General features: G+C 51.8%; 1 protein-coding gene and 1 long non-coding RNA gene across 3 annotated transcripts in view; one reads left to right on the forward strand and one right to left on the reverse strand.

The window, feature by feature from the left end:
* The window catches only part of ATXN7L1 (ataxin 7 like 1), a 270,151-nt gene extending 256,383 nt beyond the window's left edge, over nt 1–13,768 (reverse strand). The window contains exons 1-2 of the mRNA XM_075558531.1: nt 13,559–13,768; nt 12,967–13,035 (exon numbers count right to left, since the gene is read on the reverse strand). Coding sequence (XP_075414646.1) covers nt 12,967–13,035; nt 13,559–13,739 — 250 coding nt within the window. The 5' untranslated portion in view covers nt 13,740–13,768. The remainder of the gene's footprint in view (nt 1–12,966; nt 13,036–13,558) is intronic.
* Nucleotides 13,769–14,277: 509 nt separating this feature from the next.
* LOC142457177 (uncharacterized) overlaps nt 14,278–21,998 on the forward strand; it is a 68,416-nt gene continuing 60,695 nt past the window's right edge. For both annotated transcript variants that reach the window (XR_012786126.1, XR_012786127.1), the window contains exon 1: nt 14,278–14,395. This is a non-coding gene — a long non-coding RNA (uncharacterized LOC142457177). The remainder of the gene's footprint in view (nt 14,396–21,998) is intronic.

Here is a 21,998-nt window from a genome sequence, read left to right on the forward strand (position 1 = left end):
TGCACAGGCCTTTGTGGGGAGAACCACGGTACCGGCCAACAGACTCTGGGGTCTGGGCCCCATTACCTTGGGGTTGGGTGTCCTCAAATGTTTTTTGGCTCAGGAGGACAAAGCAGAACTGTCCCACTGGGTTTTCCAGGCTGTCGTGTTTCTAGACACGGATCGCCAGGCCTCTTCTTCCAGAGGTTTTGGTGGGTTCCAATCGCTGACCTCTCCGGTGAGCATCCGGTGAGCAACCACGTGCTTACTCAGGCCCTGCCATCATCCTCCTGACCCCACCCCCCACCCCAGGAGGGGTCGATGCTGAAGGAGGAGCCCGTGTCATGGATGGCCCTGCCGGGAAAGGCTGAGAGAGAAGGTCAACTCCTGGAGACTAGCTAGGCCAACACGTAGCCAGGGCGAACCCCAAAGCCACAGGAACCGAGCACAGCCGTATTGCCCAGTGCTCACGTGGGACACACACTCTGTGTGTGCCTTTCTCGGCCCCTCTGTCACTGATCCTCAGAGCCAGCGGCGAGCAGGCCATCGCTGTGGCTGGAGAAGGCAAAGGGATGATCACACCCACTTAGCACATATGTCCCCATCAAAAGGATGGCTCGATGCGATGCGGTGGGTGCTGAGACACTTGCTTCCTCACCAGACAAGGGGGTACACCCCCCACCAGAACCCGAGCAATCCCACCAGTGCCACAGGGAGGCGGCTGAGATGTTTAGCAGGGAAAAAGGGAGAGAAAGCAGCACTGTGGATAGATGCCCCAGGGGTTGCTTGGCAACCATCTTTGCTAACACCTTCTCCCAAAAAGGAACGGTTGGAACCAGCTCCCTAGATTCCCCAAGGCCAGGATTCTGGCCGCAGAGGCCCAAGAGCACTGGGCCTGGGGACAGGAAAGCAGCTTGCTGAGGGCGACCCGGAGCCCCGTCAGCAGGGGAAGACAGGATGGCTGGTCTTCGCCCTTCTGTCAAAGCGTGTGTGCTCCCAGGCGGGGCTGGGAGTGCTGTTGTTAAGTGGATTCTGACTCCTGACGACCCCATAGACCCTAGCAGGCTGTGCAGAAGAAAAGCTTAGGTTTAGAGGCTGCAAAGGGCCCAAGGAGGAGACGTTACTTTGTAGACTGTCAAGCCTGTCTTACAAGGCACCTCTGAGTGGGTTTGAACCACCAACCTAGTGATCAGTAACCTAGGCTAGTAACTGTGTGCTTCACCATTTGCTCCCCCCCCCCCGCCCAGCCTCCATGGACACTCGCTGGGTGCAGTGTTGAAGGGGGCATTCACTCTGCACTTACAGGAGCCTGAGCTAGGGTCCCTTCAACATGTATCCTGGATGCCTGGCTGGCCTAGCCCCAGTCAGCCCTGCCCTGAGGATGACATCAGGACCCAGAGCTCACTAGCATAGCCTTCCTTTGTCACTTACCCTCAGAGCCTCAGCATATTCATCTCTAATATGGGGTTGATAGCAAAATGTGTCTCATGCGTTGGGCAGGCGGATTAAGTGAGAAACTACCTTTAGCCCTGGGCCTGGCATCTAGTCAATGCCAAGTAATCACCAGCATGGAGGACTGCTATTCAAAGGAAACACCTAACTGCAGCTCCCCAGAGGTCCGGACCTGGGACCTTGGGAGTGAGACTCTTTGGGAGTGGTCCTGCACCTTCACCAGGGACCCAGAAAAGGGGCGGGGATGGGAGTTGCTGAGCTCCTCCAGAGGGAGATGGAAGCTCCTGCGCCTGCTCCCAGCCCTTCAGGTACCAGGAAGAACTGGAGGGACTCTTCTCGGCACCAGGTCCCCACAGACTACACTCTGAAAAGCACCGGAACCCACGCACTCTTGAAAGTGAAGGGGACAGGAACACTGATCCGTCTCCTTGTGCCTCCTCCGAGCACCAGGCGAGCTCCTGGCACAGGGAGAGCCGCTCCTCACCTGCCCCTGGCCATGGTAGCTGCATTACCACAGCAAAGAGAACTCCAGTCCCTGGTGACCCAGCAATCCCCATAACCAAGTTCCCAGTGGAGTCAGCAAACACCACAACCCAAATACCCCACCACGTATCACATAGTACCTGCCAACAGGTAAGTTCCCAGGCTCCTGGCTTTGAAAGTGAGGAAAGTGAGACTCAGCTAGCGATGCTAGTGAACAATCAGAGCGCGCTCTGTGGTGCCCAGGTCTGCATAACCAGAACGCTTTATAATAAAATGTGGCAAAGGATACGTAATGGAACACCTGCAATCCAGGGATATTTATGATACACACAGATTGTATAAGCATCACGCTCATCTTCCCAAAAGTTTTTATCCCTCCAAAATGAATAAGGTGCTGGAATTATATCTCAACCATCTTCCATGTCGCCAGACCATGGGACTCCCCTGGGGCTGGTGTTATCAGATTGGGGGAATCTTGTGTCCCCCACCCCACCCCAGGACCCCATGAGCAGTTGGTATATCCCACCTGGCTGAGGATGTCCCTGAACTGTGCACATCCTGAGAGCCACAGCCACCTGTTTCCATGCTCATGGAGCTGGTCACCAAGTCCCTTTATCTATCCCACTGTGGTGACCAGTGTCACTCGGTCCTTCCCTCCAAAAAATCAAATGCACTGCCATCCAGTTGAGGCTGACTCATAGCAACCCTATAGACAGGATGGAACTGCTCCTGTGGGTTTCCGAGACTGTAACTTGTTATCGAAGGGCAAAGCCCCATCTTTCGCTCAAGGCGTAGCTGGTGGCTTCGAACTGCTGACCTTGCAGTTGGCAGCCCGATGCGTAACCATGACACCACAGGGCTCCTCGGCCCTAGAAAATATTGTGTCATTTCTTTAAGCACCTGGTTGGCCCCTCACAACTGGCAGACGGACTCTTATGAAGTCTCGGGTACCAGAATGAAGCATTTGCATTAAAAACACAAGCAGTTCCCCCTAACTGAATTTCAGCTGTTCTCATAAGCAACAGCTTAAGCCGGGTCTGGCCCCCGGGGCCTTCAGGATCCTGTACTCTGGCATCAGCCCACTTGCAGCAAGGAGCTTCCTGAGCTTTCATTAGTTCACTCGTGTCAGGATGTGAACCCACATCAGCCACTAGAAGTGATGCCACGGGAGAGCCAGCCGAGCAGCCACTCATGGGTAGGGAGAGAGATGGGGGCAGACGTCAAGCCTTGCCACTCATTCCCACAGCATTCCCCAAAAGTCCCTCCCGCTACCCATCACGGCGAGGTGTGGCGATCAGTCAGTGACTGAGCCCGGCTTCCCGGTGGGGGGAACAGCGGGCCGGCCGCCTCGGCAGCTGGAGGCCCTTGGGTAAAGGCGATCAGACTAGAACAGGTTCTCACTGTGTCTGTGCCTCCTGTTTGAGGTCCATTTCCGAAGGCTGTGATGACTGAAACACAGTTTCTGCGTGAAGGGGTCGCCCGGAGCGCAGAAACACAGGCTCCACGAAGGAAGCCGCCTAAGCATTCGAAATCAATTCTGAAAGCGCCAGGCCCTGCAAACGGTTGACTGAAGGAGGTAATGTGGCCTCTCGGCCGGAGCAAGGCTGGAGACCACTTGGCATGCAGGTCCGAAGCCCTAGAGGAATCGGATCCTCTCCAGCCCTTCTCATTTCCCCAGCCCTAAGATGGAAATCCTGCAGCCAGTCCCCGCTCGCTTGCCATCATGCACATCCCCGTCCCAGCAAACCCCACGGGTAATCAAACCGCAGAGTGCCCGTTGTAGTTCCAGCCTGACTTTGAACAGGAACTGAAATCCTTACTGCTTCACTGTGGCGCTTCTGACAAGGGGGGGGGGGGAGCGGGGAGGACACCGTACCATAAACACCATCATTATCCAAATGGGTGCCTGGGGTCCCCGCTGTTCACAGAGAGGGTGGAGGTGGGCCACCCAGGATGATAATCCGAATCTCACTCTTACCGCCATTGACTGTGGAATGGGATGGAGGGTCCAGGCGAGCCATGGGGACACCTCAGGAGGGCAACTTGAGGGACTGAGTTTGTGCTTTCTCTCTCTCTCTCAGCTCCATGCGCACCCCCCCCCCCAAAACCCATTGTTCCACACAGGTCTTGATTACCTGATGAGACAAATTTACCTGGCCGGTAGGCCTGAAAATACCAACAGAATATTTCTGTGAGTGCCTGAGTCTACTGATCTGGTGGCCTTCCGTCTCACAGTAATGATTCGATACCAGGGCCACTTCTGTTCCCAAAGGGACACTCTTAATGCCTGGAGACACTTTCAATGTCTGTCCCCACTGGGGAGGGTGACACTGGATCGCGTGGGCCGGGCGAGGGATGTCGCTAAGCACCCTCTGAAAGGAGGGCAGGCCCCCGCAGCAAGAAGGTACCCGGCTCAAAAACGCCAACAGTGCCAAGCTTGACAAACCCTGGTCTGTCATGCATCCCCCCACCCCCACCCCTCGCTTTCCCATCGTCACCAAGTCAAACACTTTTGTAGTTTCCTGAGCGTTCTAGAGTCTCTCTTGCTTGTCCACAATCGCACATGTTCTTCACTCCACCCCACAGCTCTCAATGACACAATTTTGGGCGCAGACACCAGGCTTTTGATTAAGTAGACGTCTCTGAGCGCCTCATCTAAGCCACCGCTCCTTTCCCTGGAGAAAGAGGAGGCTGTCTGCTCCCCTAAAACGCACAGTCTCAAGAGCGTACGTGCCGGCATTGACTCGACAGCAGTGTGGGGGTTGGGGCCACGGCCTTCAATAGCAGTACCCGTCATCTCTTTCTGGAGCACTCCCATGCACTTCACTGCTGGATGGAGGGCAGAGGGCAGAGGCCCATGGCCGCTTTCTTCCTGCTGCCCCCCCACCCGGGGCCTAGCCCTGCGCTGACACCCTGAGAGAGTTCCCGGAATCCGTGTCCAAGGCGTGAGTGAAGTCGGCAGTTGTGGTGTTTGGCGTGCGACAGAGAAGAACTGCTCTCTAGCGTTTCCTTGTCTGTACATGTTATGGGAGCAGCCTGCCAGGAACTTCACTCCTGAGGAGTGGCTGGTGGGTTCAACCCAGACACCTTTTGATTAGCAGCTGAGCACTCAGCTGTGTACCACCTGGGTTCCTTAACAGAGCAGGGATGGGGGTATATTTAAAACTCAACAGGGCACCCAAAGGCTTGCATGGCCATCCTTCTGTGAATCGATATGGACAGCTCTCTCCGATCAATGAAAATGGCAAGATGCTAAATATGATGTACAGTACGCTACCTTAAGGAGCCCTGTTGGTACCACAGAGCAGCCCTGGTGGCGTAGTAATTAAGAGCTGGGCCACTAACCACACGGTCAGCAGTTTGAAACCACCAGCAACGTCTCGGGGGAAAGATGAGGATTTCTACTCCTGTAAGGAGTTGCAGTCTTGGAAACCCTAGAGGCAGGTCTACTTTGTCCTACAGGGTCACTATGAGTCGGCATTGACTCGACAGCTGGGAGGAAGGTGGTGCGGCAGAATAGGGTTGGGCTGCCAATGGCAAAGGCTGGTGGTTCAAGCATACCTGTTGCTCCTAAGGAGAAAGATAAGGCCCTCTCTCTTCCCACAAAGATTCACAGTCTTGGAAGCCCTCTACAGGGTCACGAGTTGGGGTCAACTTGAAGGCAGTAGGGTTTTGGATTTTACGCTATCGTTTGTGTAAGAAAAGGAAGCGGGAAAAAGCAGGCATTTTTGAAGGCACAAGGAATGTCTTTGGAAGAACAGCCAGGCAAGTGGTAAACGGAGGTTCCCTGGGCAGGGAGGGGAGGAGTGGACAGGGTGGAGCAGAGGTGAGAGAGCGGTACTATTCACTGTACATCCACCCTTCGGAGCTGAATAACAAGTGAACCATTAGTACTGATTCAACAAGTGTGCAGCCTTGGAACAAATGGGTCACGATGAGTAAGCATGTGTGCCTGAAGAAGTCTACACATTGTAGCCCCTTGTCGGGGCGTTGGGGGACCCCGCGTGTTACAGACCAGAACAGCCCCCCCTGGGTGTCCTTGACTCTCATCTTTACACAAACAGATGAGCAGGCCTCTCTCCCATCATACCACCGGGTCGGTTCCCATCTTTAGAGCTAGACCACCTGTCCCGCGCTGATCAGCGACGCCTTCTCTTGGTCAAAAAGGCACCATGCTCATAGAACCTCATCGGAGGAGAAGGTGCGCTGCAGCTGCACACGGAAGGCAGTCCCCTATAGGGTTTCCAAGGGCGCCTGCCCTGTGACGCTAACTTCCTGTCTGGAAGAAGTGCTTCTCCAAAGGGGAACCCCTATCTGCAAGGCAATAACACATTTGGAAGCATTGCATATCCACAACTTGTTACGGACACCTGGGCCAATCGGTCGCATCCTGACAAATGGAAAAAGACCTGCTCAAGGATTTCATCTTGCTTGGACCCGCAATCAAAGCCCATGCAAACAGCAGTCAAGAGAGAAACGGGCGTGCTGGACTGGGCAGGTCTGTGTGCAAGACCCCTTTCGAGCACTGAAAAGCAAGGACGTTACTTCGAGGACTAAGGCGTGGCTGAGCCCGGCTGTAGTAGTTTTCAATGGCCTCACGTGCGTGTGAAAGTTGGACATTAAATAGAGAAGAATGGCCATGTTTTAATTGTGGAGCCAGCAAAGAAGACAGAAATCACCGTGGACTGCCAGAGGGACAAACAAACCTGTCTCAGAAGGACGGCCAGAGTGCTCTTTGGAGGCAGGGAAGGCAGGACTTCGCCTCACGTACTTGGACATGTTGTCAGGGGAGACCAGTCCCCGGACATGGACATTACGCTTTGAAGAGTCCTTCCACGAGGGGAAGGCCTTCCATGAGATGGACTGACACGGTGGCTGACACAACAGGCTCAGCCCTAGGTCAGCGTGAGGATGGTGTGGAACCGACAGTGTTGCGCTGTTGTGCACAGGGTCACTATGGGTCGGAGCTGGCCCGCTGGCAGCTAACAACAACAACAACAACAGGTACCGACTGCTCTTTGTGCTCTCTCTCAGAGCTGCTGTCTTGGAACGAATGCCCCTCTCTCTTCTCCAACAGTTGGATGCAATCGGAAAGCTTAGTAATTCTCCAAGCCCCTATTTCTCCTCTCCCTTGTCCTCTCCATCCCCACCACCTGTAGGCCACTCCCTTTCCCTGTCTTTCTATCCCAGAGGGCCCCAGAGAAAAGAGATGACAAAGATCCGCCAGAGTGAACAAATGTTACTGCTGGTTAGCAGGGGCGTGGGGGTGGGGGCTGCAGGCCTAATGGAGAAAGAAGTTGAAATTAATGGTGAAGATGAGGTTTATCTGTGCAATCTGTGGACTTCGTGCCTTCCCATCTCCTATTAACATAGATAACAGAGCTGTCTGTATAATGATAAAGGGAAGCCTCCTGCAGATTCCCATAAATCTCCACTACTTGTCCCTGACTTCTCTGGCTCGGATTCTAAGAACACTTCATTCTTAGCAAGTCAGTTGCCATCTCTTCCCCCACAAATTGCTCCCATCCAGGATTAACTGCAAGGCTCCTAAACTTGGGCTGAACTCCGCTTCCCGGTCTGTCACGTTCCAGCCCAGTTCCATCAGCCTCTAGGGAGAATCGCAAAACCCTAATACTTCCGTGCGTTAGTACTGGCCCAAGCTGTTCTGAATGGGAAGCACTGCACAAGTTTACCCACATTAAATCAAACGCACGAATAAAACAAAACTCACTGCCATCAAGTTGACTCTGACCCATCGTGATTGGATAAGATCGGGGAGAACTGCCCCTGTGGCTGTAGTGCTTTGTGGGACAGAAAGCCTCATCGGTCTCTGTCCGAGTGGCTGGTGATTTCAAACTGCTGACTTTGTGGAATGCTGCCCAACTCATAGCCCACTATGCCACCAGGTTTCCTTACACTAAAGCCCCACACCAGAACCAAACTCACTGCCATCAAATGGTTTGACTCATAGCAACCCAATAGGGCAAGATAGAACTGCTCCTGTGAGTTTCTGAGACTGTGATTCTTAACCGGAGCAGAAAGCCTCATCTTTCTCCCTCAGAGTGACTGGTAGTTTTGAACAGCTGACCTTGTAGTTAGCGGCTTAACTTGTAACCACTAGACCACCAGGGCTCCTTCATTAAATCAAAAGGAACATTAAAATACAGTCAAATGTCTGAACAATGTAGGCTTCCAGAAGACCCGAGCATGGACCATCATTTCCTTAGGGAGGAAAAGAAATAATTTACCCATCCCTTTTGCAACTTTTTTTTAGCTCCCAGACGCTAGACTATATGAGGAAGGAGGAGGTATCAGGATTGCAGGAAGGCTTATTAGCAAGCTGCGATATGCAGATGATACAACTTTGCTTGCTGAAAGCAAGGAGGACTTGAAGCACCTGCTGATGAAGATCAAGGACTGCAGCCTTGGATTACAACTCAGTGTCGAGGAGACCAACATCCTCCCAACTGGACCAACAGACAATAATCACAATAAAGGGAGAGAAGACAGAAATGATCAAGGATGTCATCTCCTGGGATCCACCATCAATGCTCCTGGAGGCAGCAAATCTGCTGCCCAAGGCCTCTTCAAAACAAGACTCTCACTGAGGACTAAGGGGCGTCTGCCGCTCCAGATGCATGTGAAAGTTGGGCAGCGAATAGGCAGACCGAGGAAGAACTCCTACATTGGAATGACGGTGCTGGCAGAGAACTTACAATAGCATGGCCTGCCGGCAGAACAAGCAAATCTGTCTGGGAAGAAGTACTGCCAGAATGTGCCTTAGAAGTGAGGCTGACGAGACTTCCTCTCGTGTATCTTGGACGTGTCCCTGGGAGAGGCCTCCTGCTGGATAAAGCAGGCCAGCTTCAGGGAGACAGACCCCCGGCGAGATGGAGGGGCACAGTGGCTGTCACACCGGGTGAAAACATACCAACAATTGTGAGGCCGGCGCGGGACCAGGCAGTGTTTCCTTCTGGGACACACAGGGTTGCTATGGGCCAGAACCCTCCTGACGGCACCGAACAACAGCAGGGGTCCCCAGAAAGAGGCCCCCAACTCCCCAGTATTTTCCTCTGAGCCTCAATGAGACTTGGACAGCCACTTCTTAAATATGCTCCCTTGAAAAACATAGTATTTGCAGAAAGTTGTTTTAAGCAAACCATTAGCTTTACCAACGATAAAATGGTTTTGAAACACCCTGTAAATGAGGTATCTGATGCAGTACATGTCCTCCTTAGTTAAAAGTCCCAGTTACTAATAATAGTACAGTTTTCTACAACTGGCTTCATTCATAATAATAAGGGTAATCATAATAATAGGGAGAAAGGGAACAGTAACAACAAACCCTTTTTAAGCACTTACTGTGCGCCTTTTGGCTTCTCTCAGTCAGCCCTAACCACAAGCCCTGCTGTTAGGCCTGTCCTGTATCCTGAAGGACCCTCGGCCGCACGAGCTGGGCTCCGTATTTGTGAGTTGGCATTCTTTTTGAGTCCACGTGCTGCCAGGAGACAAGAAACCACCGAGAGCTTTCCCTCACACTTAGAGAGTCTTCAGATAAATTTACTCAGCTGGAGAGATAAAATTTGGTTAGCAGAGACAAATGGTCTTCCCTTGGAATTTATTTTTTACCATAAACACATTTCACGTCTTAGATTAGGCGAATAAGGTTTCTGGGAACTGTCCTCTCAGGAAATCCAAAAGCCTGACCGGCTGGAGGTCAGCTCACTCACCAGTGGGAGACGTGCATTACTCAGGGCCCTGGCACTCTCCCCTTTCCCGGGGCCACGGCCACACACCAACCCTAATGGCTTGCAGAGCTCGGATTCTTCCAAATATGCTTGCATATAAGACACAGTGATTCTTGCCATCAAGAGGCTACACAACGAGAAAATCAGCCAGTATGAAGTGTTTGAAACGATTTCTGATTTACATGAAAATATAATCATTTATAACTTATCAAGGGTTCATGAGGGGCGGAGGGTGTGGGAGGGAGGGGAACAGAGAGAAGCTGATACATACCAAGGGCTCACGTAGAAAGCAAATGTTTTGAGAATGATGATGGCAACAAATGTACAAATGTGCTGACACGATGGATGGATGGGTAGATTGTGATTAAGAATTGCACGAGCCCCCGATAAAATGATTAAAAAAAGATTTCTGATTTAAAGGCTTGATTTCTTTTTGGGGGGTGGTGGTAGTTTCTTTTAAAACGCCCTGCTTAGTATGACTGCATCTCAAATATACAAATATGCGAAAGAGAAGCCGAAGTTCAGAGGCCCCACAGGGACCAAGGAGTTTAGAGTCCCTGCTCCATCCGTGCTTTGCAGGTAAGGCCATCAGCCCAGAGACAGCAAATGACGTCCTCAAGGTCACCCATTGGGAATGAAGAAGCCCAGCTGTCCCTCCTGCCCTTCTCATGGCTCTAGACGTGTCCCCCAGCCCACATCTTAGCAAGGTATTGGCAACACCTTCTGAACCCACGTCAGGATTTGGCCAGGTTCAAAAGCCGGCGGAAGGGAAGGGGGGTCAGACAAATCTCTCTCGGCCACAATTATTTCCGCGAATCCTGGGTGAAATAATCATACAGAGGGAAAGCCTTGCTTTCTGCCATCTCACACCTGGTAATAGGTAGACACCAGAGCCCCGAGAAGGAACAGGCATGAACAATGGAGGAGGAACTCTACCACAACCGTCGGGTCTTGAGAACTTTTCGTGTCTTCTTGAGGCGGTAGCCAGACAGAGGCACAAGGTGACATGATGCTCACTGCTGAGTCCCAGCCTACCTTCCCTCCCTGAGCCCCGTCTAAAAAACATATCACTCTGAAATCGGAATCAAATCCCCTCATTTCACTACAGGGATTGCCAAACTCATTCTATTCTTTCAGTCCTAGGCATACCCAAGTTTCTTCTCCAGACCTGCTTACTTTCAGCAGGGGTCACGGCGAAGCTACACGGGCTCGCGTACTGACGCACACAGGCCACTTTGTGTCCTGCAGCGAAGCATCCACACACAGTGATAACTCCACCAAGATCAACACACCCAGGCCTCCTGGAGATTCTGACAACCAAAGGCTCAGACACAGAGTCTCCGCTCGGCCCTGACATCCACTCCATCAGGGCAGAAGGGATTTAGTCTGTGCCTATTTCATCCATAAGGAAAACCGAGTGCCCGTGCCAGAAAGACTGTGAGACATGCTCACCCAAGTCTGCTCCACCAGGCCGCGAACAAAGAGATTTCAGCCCATACATGGCTATTTTGGTGAACTCAGCAATTGCATGTTACACTGAACAGTGGGTGTCCTTAATGCAAATGCATATAATTAGGAGCTAAATCTTTGTACCTTTACAGGACAAAGGACATAATAAGCAGGATGTACGCTTGTGACTTCTGAGGAAAGGAGAGCGTTTCATTTTTCCTTAAAAGAATCTATTTCTCACGAGGCACAGGGAATCTGAGAACAAGAGTCTTTTGAAATAGAAGAGGAGGAGGACACAGAACGTGTGTTTCTTGTGTTCAGGTCAGAAGCCATCAACCAGGCCGAGCGGAGCCCAGCCTTGCCAGTCACTGACCTTTATACTCAACTTCAAGGGTTTGCACCCTGTCACTGTCTTTCCTGGGAAGCTTTCATGGCTGGTGGTCTGAGAACAGAGTCCCACGAGCTTATAAAGATATCAAGAGTTTGTGAAGCAAAACCCAATCTCCAGTGGCTGTTCCCACAGCCACTGCACAGCTCGGCAGCTACTTGTCAGAACATCCACGGGCCATCATCCCCTCGTGCATCCTGAAGACACACGTCAAGATCACACTGAGAAATTTAGTAGCAAACATCTGTAGAATAAGGTTTTGCTCCCAATCAAATGGCTTAATTAGCAGAAGCATTATGCCAGAGCCCTGTCCTTGAGCATGCATTTTAACCTCCAGGGGTTGGTTTTTTCCTTCTTTGGAAGCACAATTTTTCCTCTCACTGGATGGTCAGAAAATGTTTGGGCATGGAAAGCTGACTGGGATAGACATCAGTCCACAAAACCAATTGCCTCTTTCCAAGCAGCATTCAGCTGCCTTACAGGGTTGACATCCGTGTTTCTGAGAGAGACCTGTCTTGGGCATGGGATGGCCTCTTCGGCCACTCCTTTTGGGTCAGTAGTGCTCCTCCTGCCCAGTAAAACCTGAGCCCCTTCTCACCGCCCTTCTCGGCCGTCCCCTCACGCCAATGTCAGCCAGTGTAAGACATCCGTTTGTGAACCACAACTCACCTACTGGCTCGGCAGAAAGTGGCCTCCGGAGGGGTTCCATGGAAGCCCATTGGCCAATTAGACATGGCAGGTTTGCCCATGCCCACGGGACATCACTTATGCACGACAGCCATGTGTGTCTAAGGCCCAGTTCCAGCAGCCTGTGGCTTCTCCCCTGAGTCTGAGATGACCTATCTACTCATGACGTTCCACGTCAAGGATTGCTGTTTCCATGCTGGGAAAAGAGAGATGGGCTGCTGGCTGGCTGGGGGCGAGGGCCGAGGGGTGGGGGTGGGGGTGCTGTGCACACAGACACCCCAACTCTGCAGACCACATAACAATCTGCGACCTGCTGGAAAGGTTTGCCAGGTACAACGGCTTTCAGTGGCGAGTGGAGAGGTAGCTGCTGAGACGACTGACTGCGTGGGGTTTATTAAACGGTGGTGCGTGTACCCACAAGGCAGCAGCTTTACAATGCTTGGGATGGGGGTCTCAGTCCTCATGTCCGAGGTTCTGACCCTCCACCACTCAGCAACGATGCCCCAAAGGCAACGGACCCATCAGCATGTGAAGGTCCAAGTGTGGACTCCAACGAAGTGCAGAGAACTTCTGCCTTCCAGTCTTCCTTCTCTGCCCCCCCTCCCCAGTTGTATTTACACTTTCAGAGAAGTTAACACGAAGCGATCGTCACCTGGGCGTGCTCAATTTTTGACAAGCCTTAGTCACTCTGTACCCAGCTGAACAATTCACATTATATTCGAGATCTTGTGAAGATTCTGCCACACATGCTAACACTAAAATGCCAGTAGCCCCACTTACCTTCTTTATTAAGCCTCATAACCTCCCTGCTTTTTCCACCCTCTTTTCCAGTCTCTTCTAAATCTACATCTGCAGATGAAAAAGAAAAGGGGAGGGGGAAAAAAAGAAATAAGAAAAAAGAGGGGGAAAAGGGGAGGGAAAAAAAAGCCAAAGTCAGGGGGGCAGGGAGAGTGTTTATTTGCAAACAGATCGATAGAAATATTGTATATGAAAATCTTTCAAAATTTGACAATGCAACATTTTCCCCCAAGTCGGGGTTTCCATCTACCTGGCCCAGATAGGTACCCCCAAAACTATGCAAGCAGCGACAGAGTAGCCTTTTAAACAGAGACACACGGCGGGGCTATGAAAGCCCACCCCGCATGCTGCCACCGGGAGCCGGGCACAGACAGACAGACAGACAGTCCTGGCAGCCGGGCCTCTCTCTGTGCACTGATGATCTGTCTCTGTGTGTATTTATTTAGAGAGAGGGAGCAGCATGGAGGACACGGGGGCCACTCTCTCTCTCACACACACACTTTTTCCCAGTGGCTCTAGGTGAATGGAAGGGTTACAGGATAATAAAAGGAGGAGGAGGCGGTGGGGTTCTTACTGTCGGAGCAGTGTAATTTGGCGGCGTCGATCCAGGAGGACCAGGGTTTGCCCAGAAACGCCTCCGGACTGGGCACTTTGCGATCCAGTGTCGCCATTGCTCGTCCTTCTTGTTGCTTTTTCCCTGTTCCTTCGGCAGCAGCAGCCGAGAGACACGGGATTCGAGAACGCTCCGACGTCATCTTCGGAACGTTCCGACATTGAGTGTTCTGAAAGGGGGAGGGAGGCGGGCGGCGGAGGAGGCGGAGAGAGAGCAGGAGGAGGGGCGGCGGGCGGGCGCCGGAGCCGGCTCGGCTCGCTCGCTCGCTCGCTGGCTCGCGGTGGCGGCGGCCGCCAGGGGCAGCAGAGAGGCGTCCGCGCCCGGCGCCCGCCCGCCGGGGAGGGGCCGCGCGGCCCGGCGCTCGCCGCGTGCGGAGAGCCGAGGCTGCAGCGCGGGGCGCGGGGATGCTGCGGCGCCGCCCACCGCGGTGGGCACCGCGCGGGGCTGCGGGGGCGGGGCAGGCGGGCGGGGGCTCGCCCGCGGAGTTGCCGCGGCAGGCCAGAAAGTTTCCGCGCGCAGCCCTGCCCGCGCGCCCCTCCCTCCCCGGGCCCCTGTCTCCCACGCTGGGGCGCCGCCTCCGCGCGCGCCCGGGTGGCTTAGTGGGGAGGAGCCGAGCAGATGTGCGCCTCGCCACCTCCCCGAGGCAGGGAGGGGACTCCGGTGACCTCGCCTACCAGTCCCCCCCCACCCCCCTTCATCCTTTCTTCTCGCTCGCGGTGGACTTTGGACCGTGGGGAGTCCGCGGATGCCCGTGGGAGCTGAGCCCATTGGGGAGGTGGAAGTGGTTTTCGGAAGCAGGTGAGTTTGGAGCGACAGGAGCCGCCTTGCCTTCTCGGGGCGGTGGGGTTTGCAAAGCGCACAACTCGGGGCCCGGGGTCCCCGCTCCCTGCGCCCCTAGCCTCCCTGCGCCCTGCGAGCCTCCAGCCCAGGCGCCGCCGACTTTGCGCCGGGTTTTCCGTAGCCGCACTCGGCGCCTTTCGGGAGAGCTTGCCAGCAGGCCCAGACCCTGGAGCCCTTTCCCGTAGGTGAAGGCAACGCCCGAGCGCTCTACCTGGCGAAAAGGTTGGCCAGAAGTAGCGGCCGACTCCTACAGCGCACAGTCTGATCCCAGGGAGAATTCACTCCAGGTTTAACTGCTCCAGCCAGCTAGCAAAGAAACGTTAGAGTTCCTCTAGATCAGCGGTTCTCAACGTGTGGGTCGCGACCCCTTTGGGCGGCGAACCGTCCTTTCACAGGGGTCGCCCGATTCATCACCGGCGCAAAATGACAGTGATGCAGTAGCAGCGAAAATAATTTTATGGGGGGGGAGGCGTTCACCACCACATGAGGATCTGTGTGAAAGGGTTGTGGCAGGAGGAAGGTTGAGAACCTCCGCTCGAAATGATGCAAATTTCATGCTTTGAGATTTCCTCCCTCTTGGGGAGGCCTTACAAAAATCTGATTTTTCTTTCTCCTTAGAAAGAACAAAACGAACACACACACACACAACACCTGTATTTACTAGGAATTACACAAAGTAGAAGGAACCCTGGGGCCCACGGAGCAGTTGTTCAAGCTCATCAGCTCCGTTGTTGGAGAAAAGACTGGGCAAACTGCTCTGAAAATGATCCCCAACCAGACTCTTGACAGCTTGCTCATCCTCAAGGAAGCCAGTAGCCTCCCGCAGAGTGCCGGTGGGTTTGAACCAGGACTTTCAAGGCTGAGCGCTGAACCACTGGTCTAGCCAGGCCTTTTCCAGAAAGACTGCGGCCCAGGAAGCCCTCTGGGGCAGTTCTATTCTGTGCTATCGGGTTGAATTGACCAGATGGCACAAAACACCCAGGCAGCCTCTTCCATTCAATGTCTATTTCTCTACACCCATTTCTTTCTTAACGTTTCTTTTTCCCTAATGCTTGTTGGTGGAGAAAGGCAGGGCTTTATACTCCCATGAACAGTACAGTCTTGGAAACTCCCAGGAGCAGTTCTACCCTGCCCGATAGGGTCGCGTGAGTCGGCATCCACGCCATCGCAGCGAGTTTGCTGTGGTGTCGGGTGCTCATTAGAAAGCCCTGCTAGCCAGTGAGTTCCGTGTTGGCCTGCTAACCACAAGGTCAGCAGTACAAAGCCATCAGCCACTCTGAGGGGGAAAGAGGCTGTCTGCTGTCACAAGGAGTTTCAGGCTTGAAGACCCACAGGGCCAAGTGTACCCTGCCCTATAGGGTCGTTATGAGTTGATGCAGTGAGCATGGGCTCATTGACCCCATCCCGATGTTTAACAATTTTTCCTGCGTCCCGCGGCGTTTTTTAAAACTCCCGATTTTTGGAAAGAATGCACGACAAGCTAGGGTATACAGTTTTCGGCCGCCATGTGGCTATTTCGCCAGGATATGAGTTTTGTCAATGGTGTCCTGCTGGTGCCCCGCTTTACCAGTTAAAATCTGGTCACCCTACCCATAACTGAAGTGCACCAAATTGAAATAGCTTTGTTATTGGGTGAGTTCTTCCCTGGCTGTGTCTGCTAATAGCAAACGCCTGCCTCCTGACGCAGAGGATTATGTCTCAAAATGGGTCTAGGATGTGGGGGAGGAAGAACGAGTTCCACATTTGTCCCTAGTTGTGATGTTTGTGTTGAATGGGATTCAGACACAGACTGTTCATTTGCCTTTGCTCCGTTTGGAAAGGTTCTTAGGTAGATGAGATGCTATCTGGTGGAGAATTCCTGTCGTGAGGATAGGTGGTGCTAACCATCACTTCATACTCATTGACTCTGGGTAGCATTCCATCCTTCCATTCAACTCTCCAACAATCACTGCAGGTCCCGGACCAGCCACGCTTAGAACTCCCAAACACCAACCTCACGGCCACGGCGTGGATTCAGAATCACAGCCACCCACAGAAGAGGCAGATAAAGGAGACCCAGCCCTCAGGGCAGTGTGGCCTAGTGATCTCTGCGCAAGGAGGAAGGTGTGGTCCTTGCCATCTCCTTGGGAGAACAAGACATGCTCGCCATAACTGACACGACCGGTCAGGTGTGTTCTCTGAGGGCCGTGCCAGTTCAGAGCAGACCTGCAGTCCAGAGCGTGAAGCAGTGACAACACATTGCACAGACAACATGGGCTCCGTAGCCTGAAGATCAGGAAGGACTTACCTACCGTGGTGAAGGGCAGGACGGCCTCTACAGGCACAGGACGTGATGGTGCTGGCAGAGGCTTCACGCGCTGAGCGCAAGTCAGGTGTTCTGGGTGTTGGGCATGGTTTACTTGGGGAGGATGGGTTCAGTTACCCAGGCTGGGTCAAGCCACAGGAGGCATGGAGTGGCAACCTAATAGTCTGGATTTTGTTTGCCAGTGGGGAGCCACGGAATGACTTTGTGTAGCATGAGAATCCTCAGATGTTGAAAGTGCTGTTCAGAAATGACCCTGGCTGGAGTGGGTACGGAAGCTGGCTGGAAACAACACCGGTTACCCTTGGCTCAGTTCCACTCCTGGCAACACCCCGGGTGCCACGCGTGGACCTGTGTTGTACAGGTTTCAGTAGCCGATCTCTTTCAGAAGTAGAGATGGCCAAGCCTTTCTTTTGAGGTACCTGTAGGTGGCCTCTGAGGAGCCCCGTGGTGTTATGAATTGAGGTACAATCTGCAAGGTCGGCAGTTCGAAAACACCAGCTGCTCCTTGGGAGAAAGACGGGGCTTTCTACCCCGTCAACAATCGCAGCCTTGGAAACTCACAGGGGCAGCCCTGCCCTGTCCTGTAGGGTCACTGTGGCTCTTCACCCACTCGATGGCAGAGAGTTTGGTTTTGGGGTGGTGGGCGACCTCTCACCTTTCACTTAGCAGCTAAGCATGTGGAACCGTGAGCACCGTCATGGAGGAAGTCCGAGCGGAGACGCTGCGCTACAGTGTTCAGGGTGGGAAGAGATGGAGGCCTGTCGGCGAAGAGGAGAGCGCAGACGTGACTGGGAAGAAAGCCGCCCTTCAGAGGGTGTGTTGTGTGGCTACACGTTGGAGGGAGAGAGAGTGCTCAGAGGCATTTCCCCTCCCCTTTAGCTTTCCCACTCCTCCACTCTCTACCTCTCTGGGTGTTTACTCCTTTATTGCTGTGGATGCAAAGGCAGGCATGGTAGACACCCTCTGGTCAGAGGGTCCCTGATGATCCCCGGCTCCTGGTATCCATCGTTTGTGTCATTCCCCTCCCTAGAGTGTGGGCTAGAGCTGATGACTCGCTTCTAAATAGAATATGGCCAGATTCATAGGCCAGCCATTCGGAGGCTCGGTTTCAGAAAGACTGCGACGTGCTCTCGTCCCTTTAAAGCACGCCCGCTGCCGCGTTGAGCTGCGCTATGGAGAAGTCCGTGCGACCAGGAACCCAGGAAGGCTTCTAGCCAGCAGCCAGAAGAGTGAGCCTGCAGACCTACATTCCTGCAGTTGGGCCTGGAGATGAAACCACAGTCCTGGCCCACATCTTGATTGCAACCTTGTGAGAGACCTTGAGGCAGACAGACCTCGCTTCACCAGGCCCGGATTCCTGACCCACATAAACTGTGAGCAGTTGGATGCTTGTTGTTATTTTAAGTTGTGGCCTTTTGGGGTAACTTGTTATGCAGCAATAGTTCACGAATACAGAATGATTGAGCTAAAAACTTACTCGAAAAATAAGGTGAATAAAGAAAAAGTTTGAGAAAAATTCACATGTCCCTCTTTTGAGTCGCCTGTGAATTGTCTGTCATCCCCTTCAGAATTGCTTACCGAGGCGATTTTATTGAAGTATCTTCTGTAGTCTGGTTGTAACTTGTCTTCTGGGCACTGGGTGTGTGAAAAGACATATAACAACATTGGCCACTTTGGCTCTCCAAGCCAGCAGCATTAATTATATTCCCATGCCTCGCAGCCATCACGGCAGTGAGTCTTGAACTATGTTTACTACCCTAAACTGAAGCTCAAGTACTCAAGTTTTGCTATTTAAACTCAGAAACTACCTTGTCGAAAGGCACTCTCCAATGACCGGGTCGTGCTCTAACTCCTGGAAACCTTTACTGATGGAGAGGGTCCCACAGTGGGAGGTGTTAAAATGCTGTCCTCCTCCAGGCTGGTGAGGAGGGGACTCTAGTTACTGAGAGTCAGAGATGGAAGCAGCTACAGTTTTCTTGCCCCTCTCAGGAGCCACTGTAAGCCACTCAAAAAAAAAAAAAAGGTGGTTTTTCACCCTGGGCAGGATAAAGAAAAGGCTTCCTACTCTAGTAAAGAGGTACAGTCTCAGAAACCCACAGGGGCAGTTCTGCCCTGTCCTACAGGTTCGCTATGAGTCAGAATTGACCAATGGCTGTGAGTTATCACCCTGGAAGGAGCCCTTCTGGCACAATGGTTGAAGCACTCACCTAATCAAAAGATTGGTGGTTTGAATCTACCAGCCGTTCCCTGGGAGAGAGATGCCGCAGTCTATTTCCATCAAGGTTTGTAGTCTGGGAAACTGGTGTACTTTGCCCCAGAGCAGTGGTTCTTAACCTTCCTGATGCCACAACCCTTTAATACAGTTCATGTTGTGGTGACCCCCAACCATAACATTATTTTCGTTGCTACTTTATAACTGTCATTTTGCTACTGTAATGAATCATAATGGAAATATCTGATATGCAGGATATATTTTCATTGTTCAAATTGAACATAATTAAAGCATAGTGACTAATCACAAAGCAATATGTAATTATATATTGTGAAATACCTATTTCTAATTACAAATACATGAAATTTTGTCTTGAAGCATGGTGTAGCATGGGTAACAAAAGTCTCAGTATAACAACAGTAAACTACATTGCTACATTCTGTGACATTCAGCGCTAAGGTTGAGATAGCTTCTTTCTCACCAGATGAGGATATCTGCATGTGGGCAGACCCTCTTGGAGACAAAAGGAGCCGTGTCTCGGTTCCTAAGACCATTGGAAATATGTGTTTTCCTATGACCTTAGGAGACCCCTGTGAAAGGGTCATTTGACCCCCAAAGGGGTGGAGACCCAGTGCCCTATAGAGTCCCTCTGAAGGACCCCTGGCGGTATAGTGGGTTGTTCATGGGGCTGGTAACCACAAGACCAGCAGTTCAAAACCACCAGCTGCTCCATGGGAGAAATATAGGGCTTTCTACTCCTGTAAAGATTTACAGCCTTAAAATTCCAGGAAGGGGAGTGTGGGGCAGGTCTCTGGGCATTGAAATCGATTTGATGGCAGTGAGCTTGATTTTCTTATCGGGTTTTATGAGTCAGAATTGACTTACCAGCAGTGGGTTTGGTTTAATTTGGGTATCATTCTGGTGACTCAATGGTAAATGCTCGGTTGTTAAGCCAAAAGTTCAGAAAAACCTACCAGGCAGACTCCGTTACATGGGATCTCTCTCAATTGAAACCTGCTTCACCATACACAACAACAGCAGCATCAGAAGTCAGGGCACCTATGTTCCAGAGAAATAAATGATGGTTCCCTATTCTTACCATCAGCCCACTGCTTCCTCTTAAGTCTCTAGATGGATTAGGACCCTGACTATGGTTTGATACCCAGTCTGAATCTCTTCTGGCTGAGGGGGGGTTTACTATGGAACAGCATGAACCGCAGTCTGAAACTGCATCCGTACCAAATAAGGCTTGGGACACATTGTCAGATTTAACAGGGCATCGGAACACACCTGCATGAGCACCTGCATTATGATGGTTGGAAGATGGGGTATCTGATCCTAGAGATTCTACTCTCAGCCTTCTACAGTTGTTTCCTCTGATGACGGAGTTGATCATACCAGCCTGGTCAGACCGCAACTCACCTCTGAATGTGTAAGGACAGACAACCTGGTTGTCAATTAAATTTCCCATTCAGGAGCCTCAGAAGTAAGACTGCATTGCTCATTAAACTACCTGATTGCCACACGTCATGTTGCATGAACATACAGGTCATCTGGTACTAGTATTCGGGTACTTGCCTGTGACTAAAACCGTAAGGTTAAATCAATATCAAAGCCTGGAATTCCCATTTTCCTCCCTACACCTCTTTATATGCATATGCCTGTAGTTTTGGGTCAATCTAAGTACAGATGGCAAATTTATGGCAGATTTTAGTCCCTTTGAGTAGTAAATGCTCACAAATACTGTTCATGGCCAGGGGAGTCTTATATATTCTTAGTGGGAACAAAGTGACGTGCGAAGCAGCCATAGAAAGCATGCTGGTAGAACGTCTGTGATGAAAACCTTCCCACAAAGACAACACCACCTTTCCCTCGTGATGAATGTTTAGGACAATAATAAAATGACACGAATATTTCGTTGTTTTGGCCGCTTACTCAGAAAACGGACAGTGGTGGGCTTAATTAAAAAGGACACTCTCCCTGACATCAAATTAAAAAAATGGGTTCCACAGAGATGACTGGAAAATTTCAATTGAATTTGAATAGCATCGGGTTCTGTGGAAGTGCCTTCACTTAGTCTGAGGTATGTGTGCTTTCACTGCGTTATTAGAAAGAAGACAAGAGGGAATATTGGCCCCCTCATTTGCGGATATTAAACTCCTGCTGCGGTGGAGGCTCACACCCTGCTTCCTGCCTCAACGTCATCGAAAGTTACCTGGAGGCAAGGAGGAGAAATGACAGGTTCCATTAAAATGAGGCATCCCCAGGACCGTCTGATGTTCTTTGCCTTAATTGAATCCATCTATCCCATCTGCCACTCTTTTCTCAAAATTTATTTCCCTCACCCCCTCTTTGGGGGGAAATTTGTTACATACGTTCTTACCTTCTACAAAGGCTCCTGGCATCTGGTGGGCAGGTGTGCCGACTACCTTGCCTTGTTAGACAACTTTGCCTGCCTCTTCCCTGGCCCCTCACATGTTTTTGGATTAAAAGCAGCACTGGGATCAAAGACCCCTTAGTAGCCACAGGAGTGGGAAGGAAATACAAATTCCAGGCTCTTGGTTATTGATTTCATTTAGGGCCATCTGCAAGATCTGGACAAACCTGGAGTCTATTAATAAATATAACCACAACCACCATTCCCCAAAATAGACGCTACGAGATTTGCATTCTGAGTGGAACAGAAAAGCTAACACAGGAGTGTATTATGAGATCAAGCTGCCTTGGAATTTCAACAGATTCCCCTGTGGTCACTGGGGGCTCCTTGGAAGCAGCCAGCTGGTAGATCCCGCCCCACTCCGAACTTCTGCAGTTACACAGGCGGACAGATCCAAGACGCTTCAATCCTGTTCTAGAAATCACCTTGGGCCCTTAACTTCAATTTAAATAAAACAGACTCAACACCCTTCATTGCCATTGAACCAATGTTGATGCTGAGCGACGCTGCTGTGGGTTTCTGAGACTAACTGTTTAAGGGAGTAGAAAGCCTGACCTTTCTCCCACTGAGCTGCTAGTAGTTTCAAACTGCCGAGCATGCAGATTGA

This window comes from Tenrec ecaudatus, chromosome 9 (genome assembly GCF_050624435.1).
Source record: "Tenrec ecaudatus isolate mTenEca1 chromosome 9, mTenEca1.hap1, whole genome shotgun sequence".
Lineage (NCBI taxonomy): Eukaryota > Metazoa > Chordata > Mammalia > Afrosoricida > Tenrecidae > Tenrec > Tenrec ecaudatus.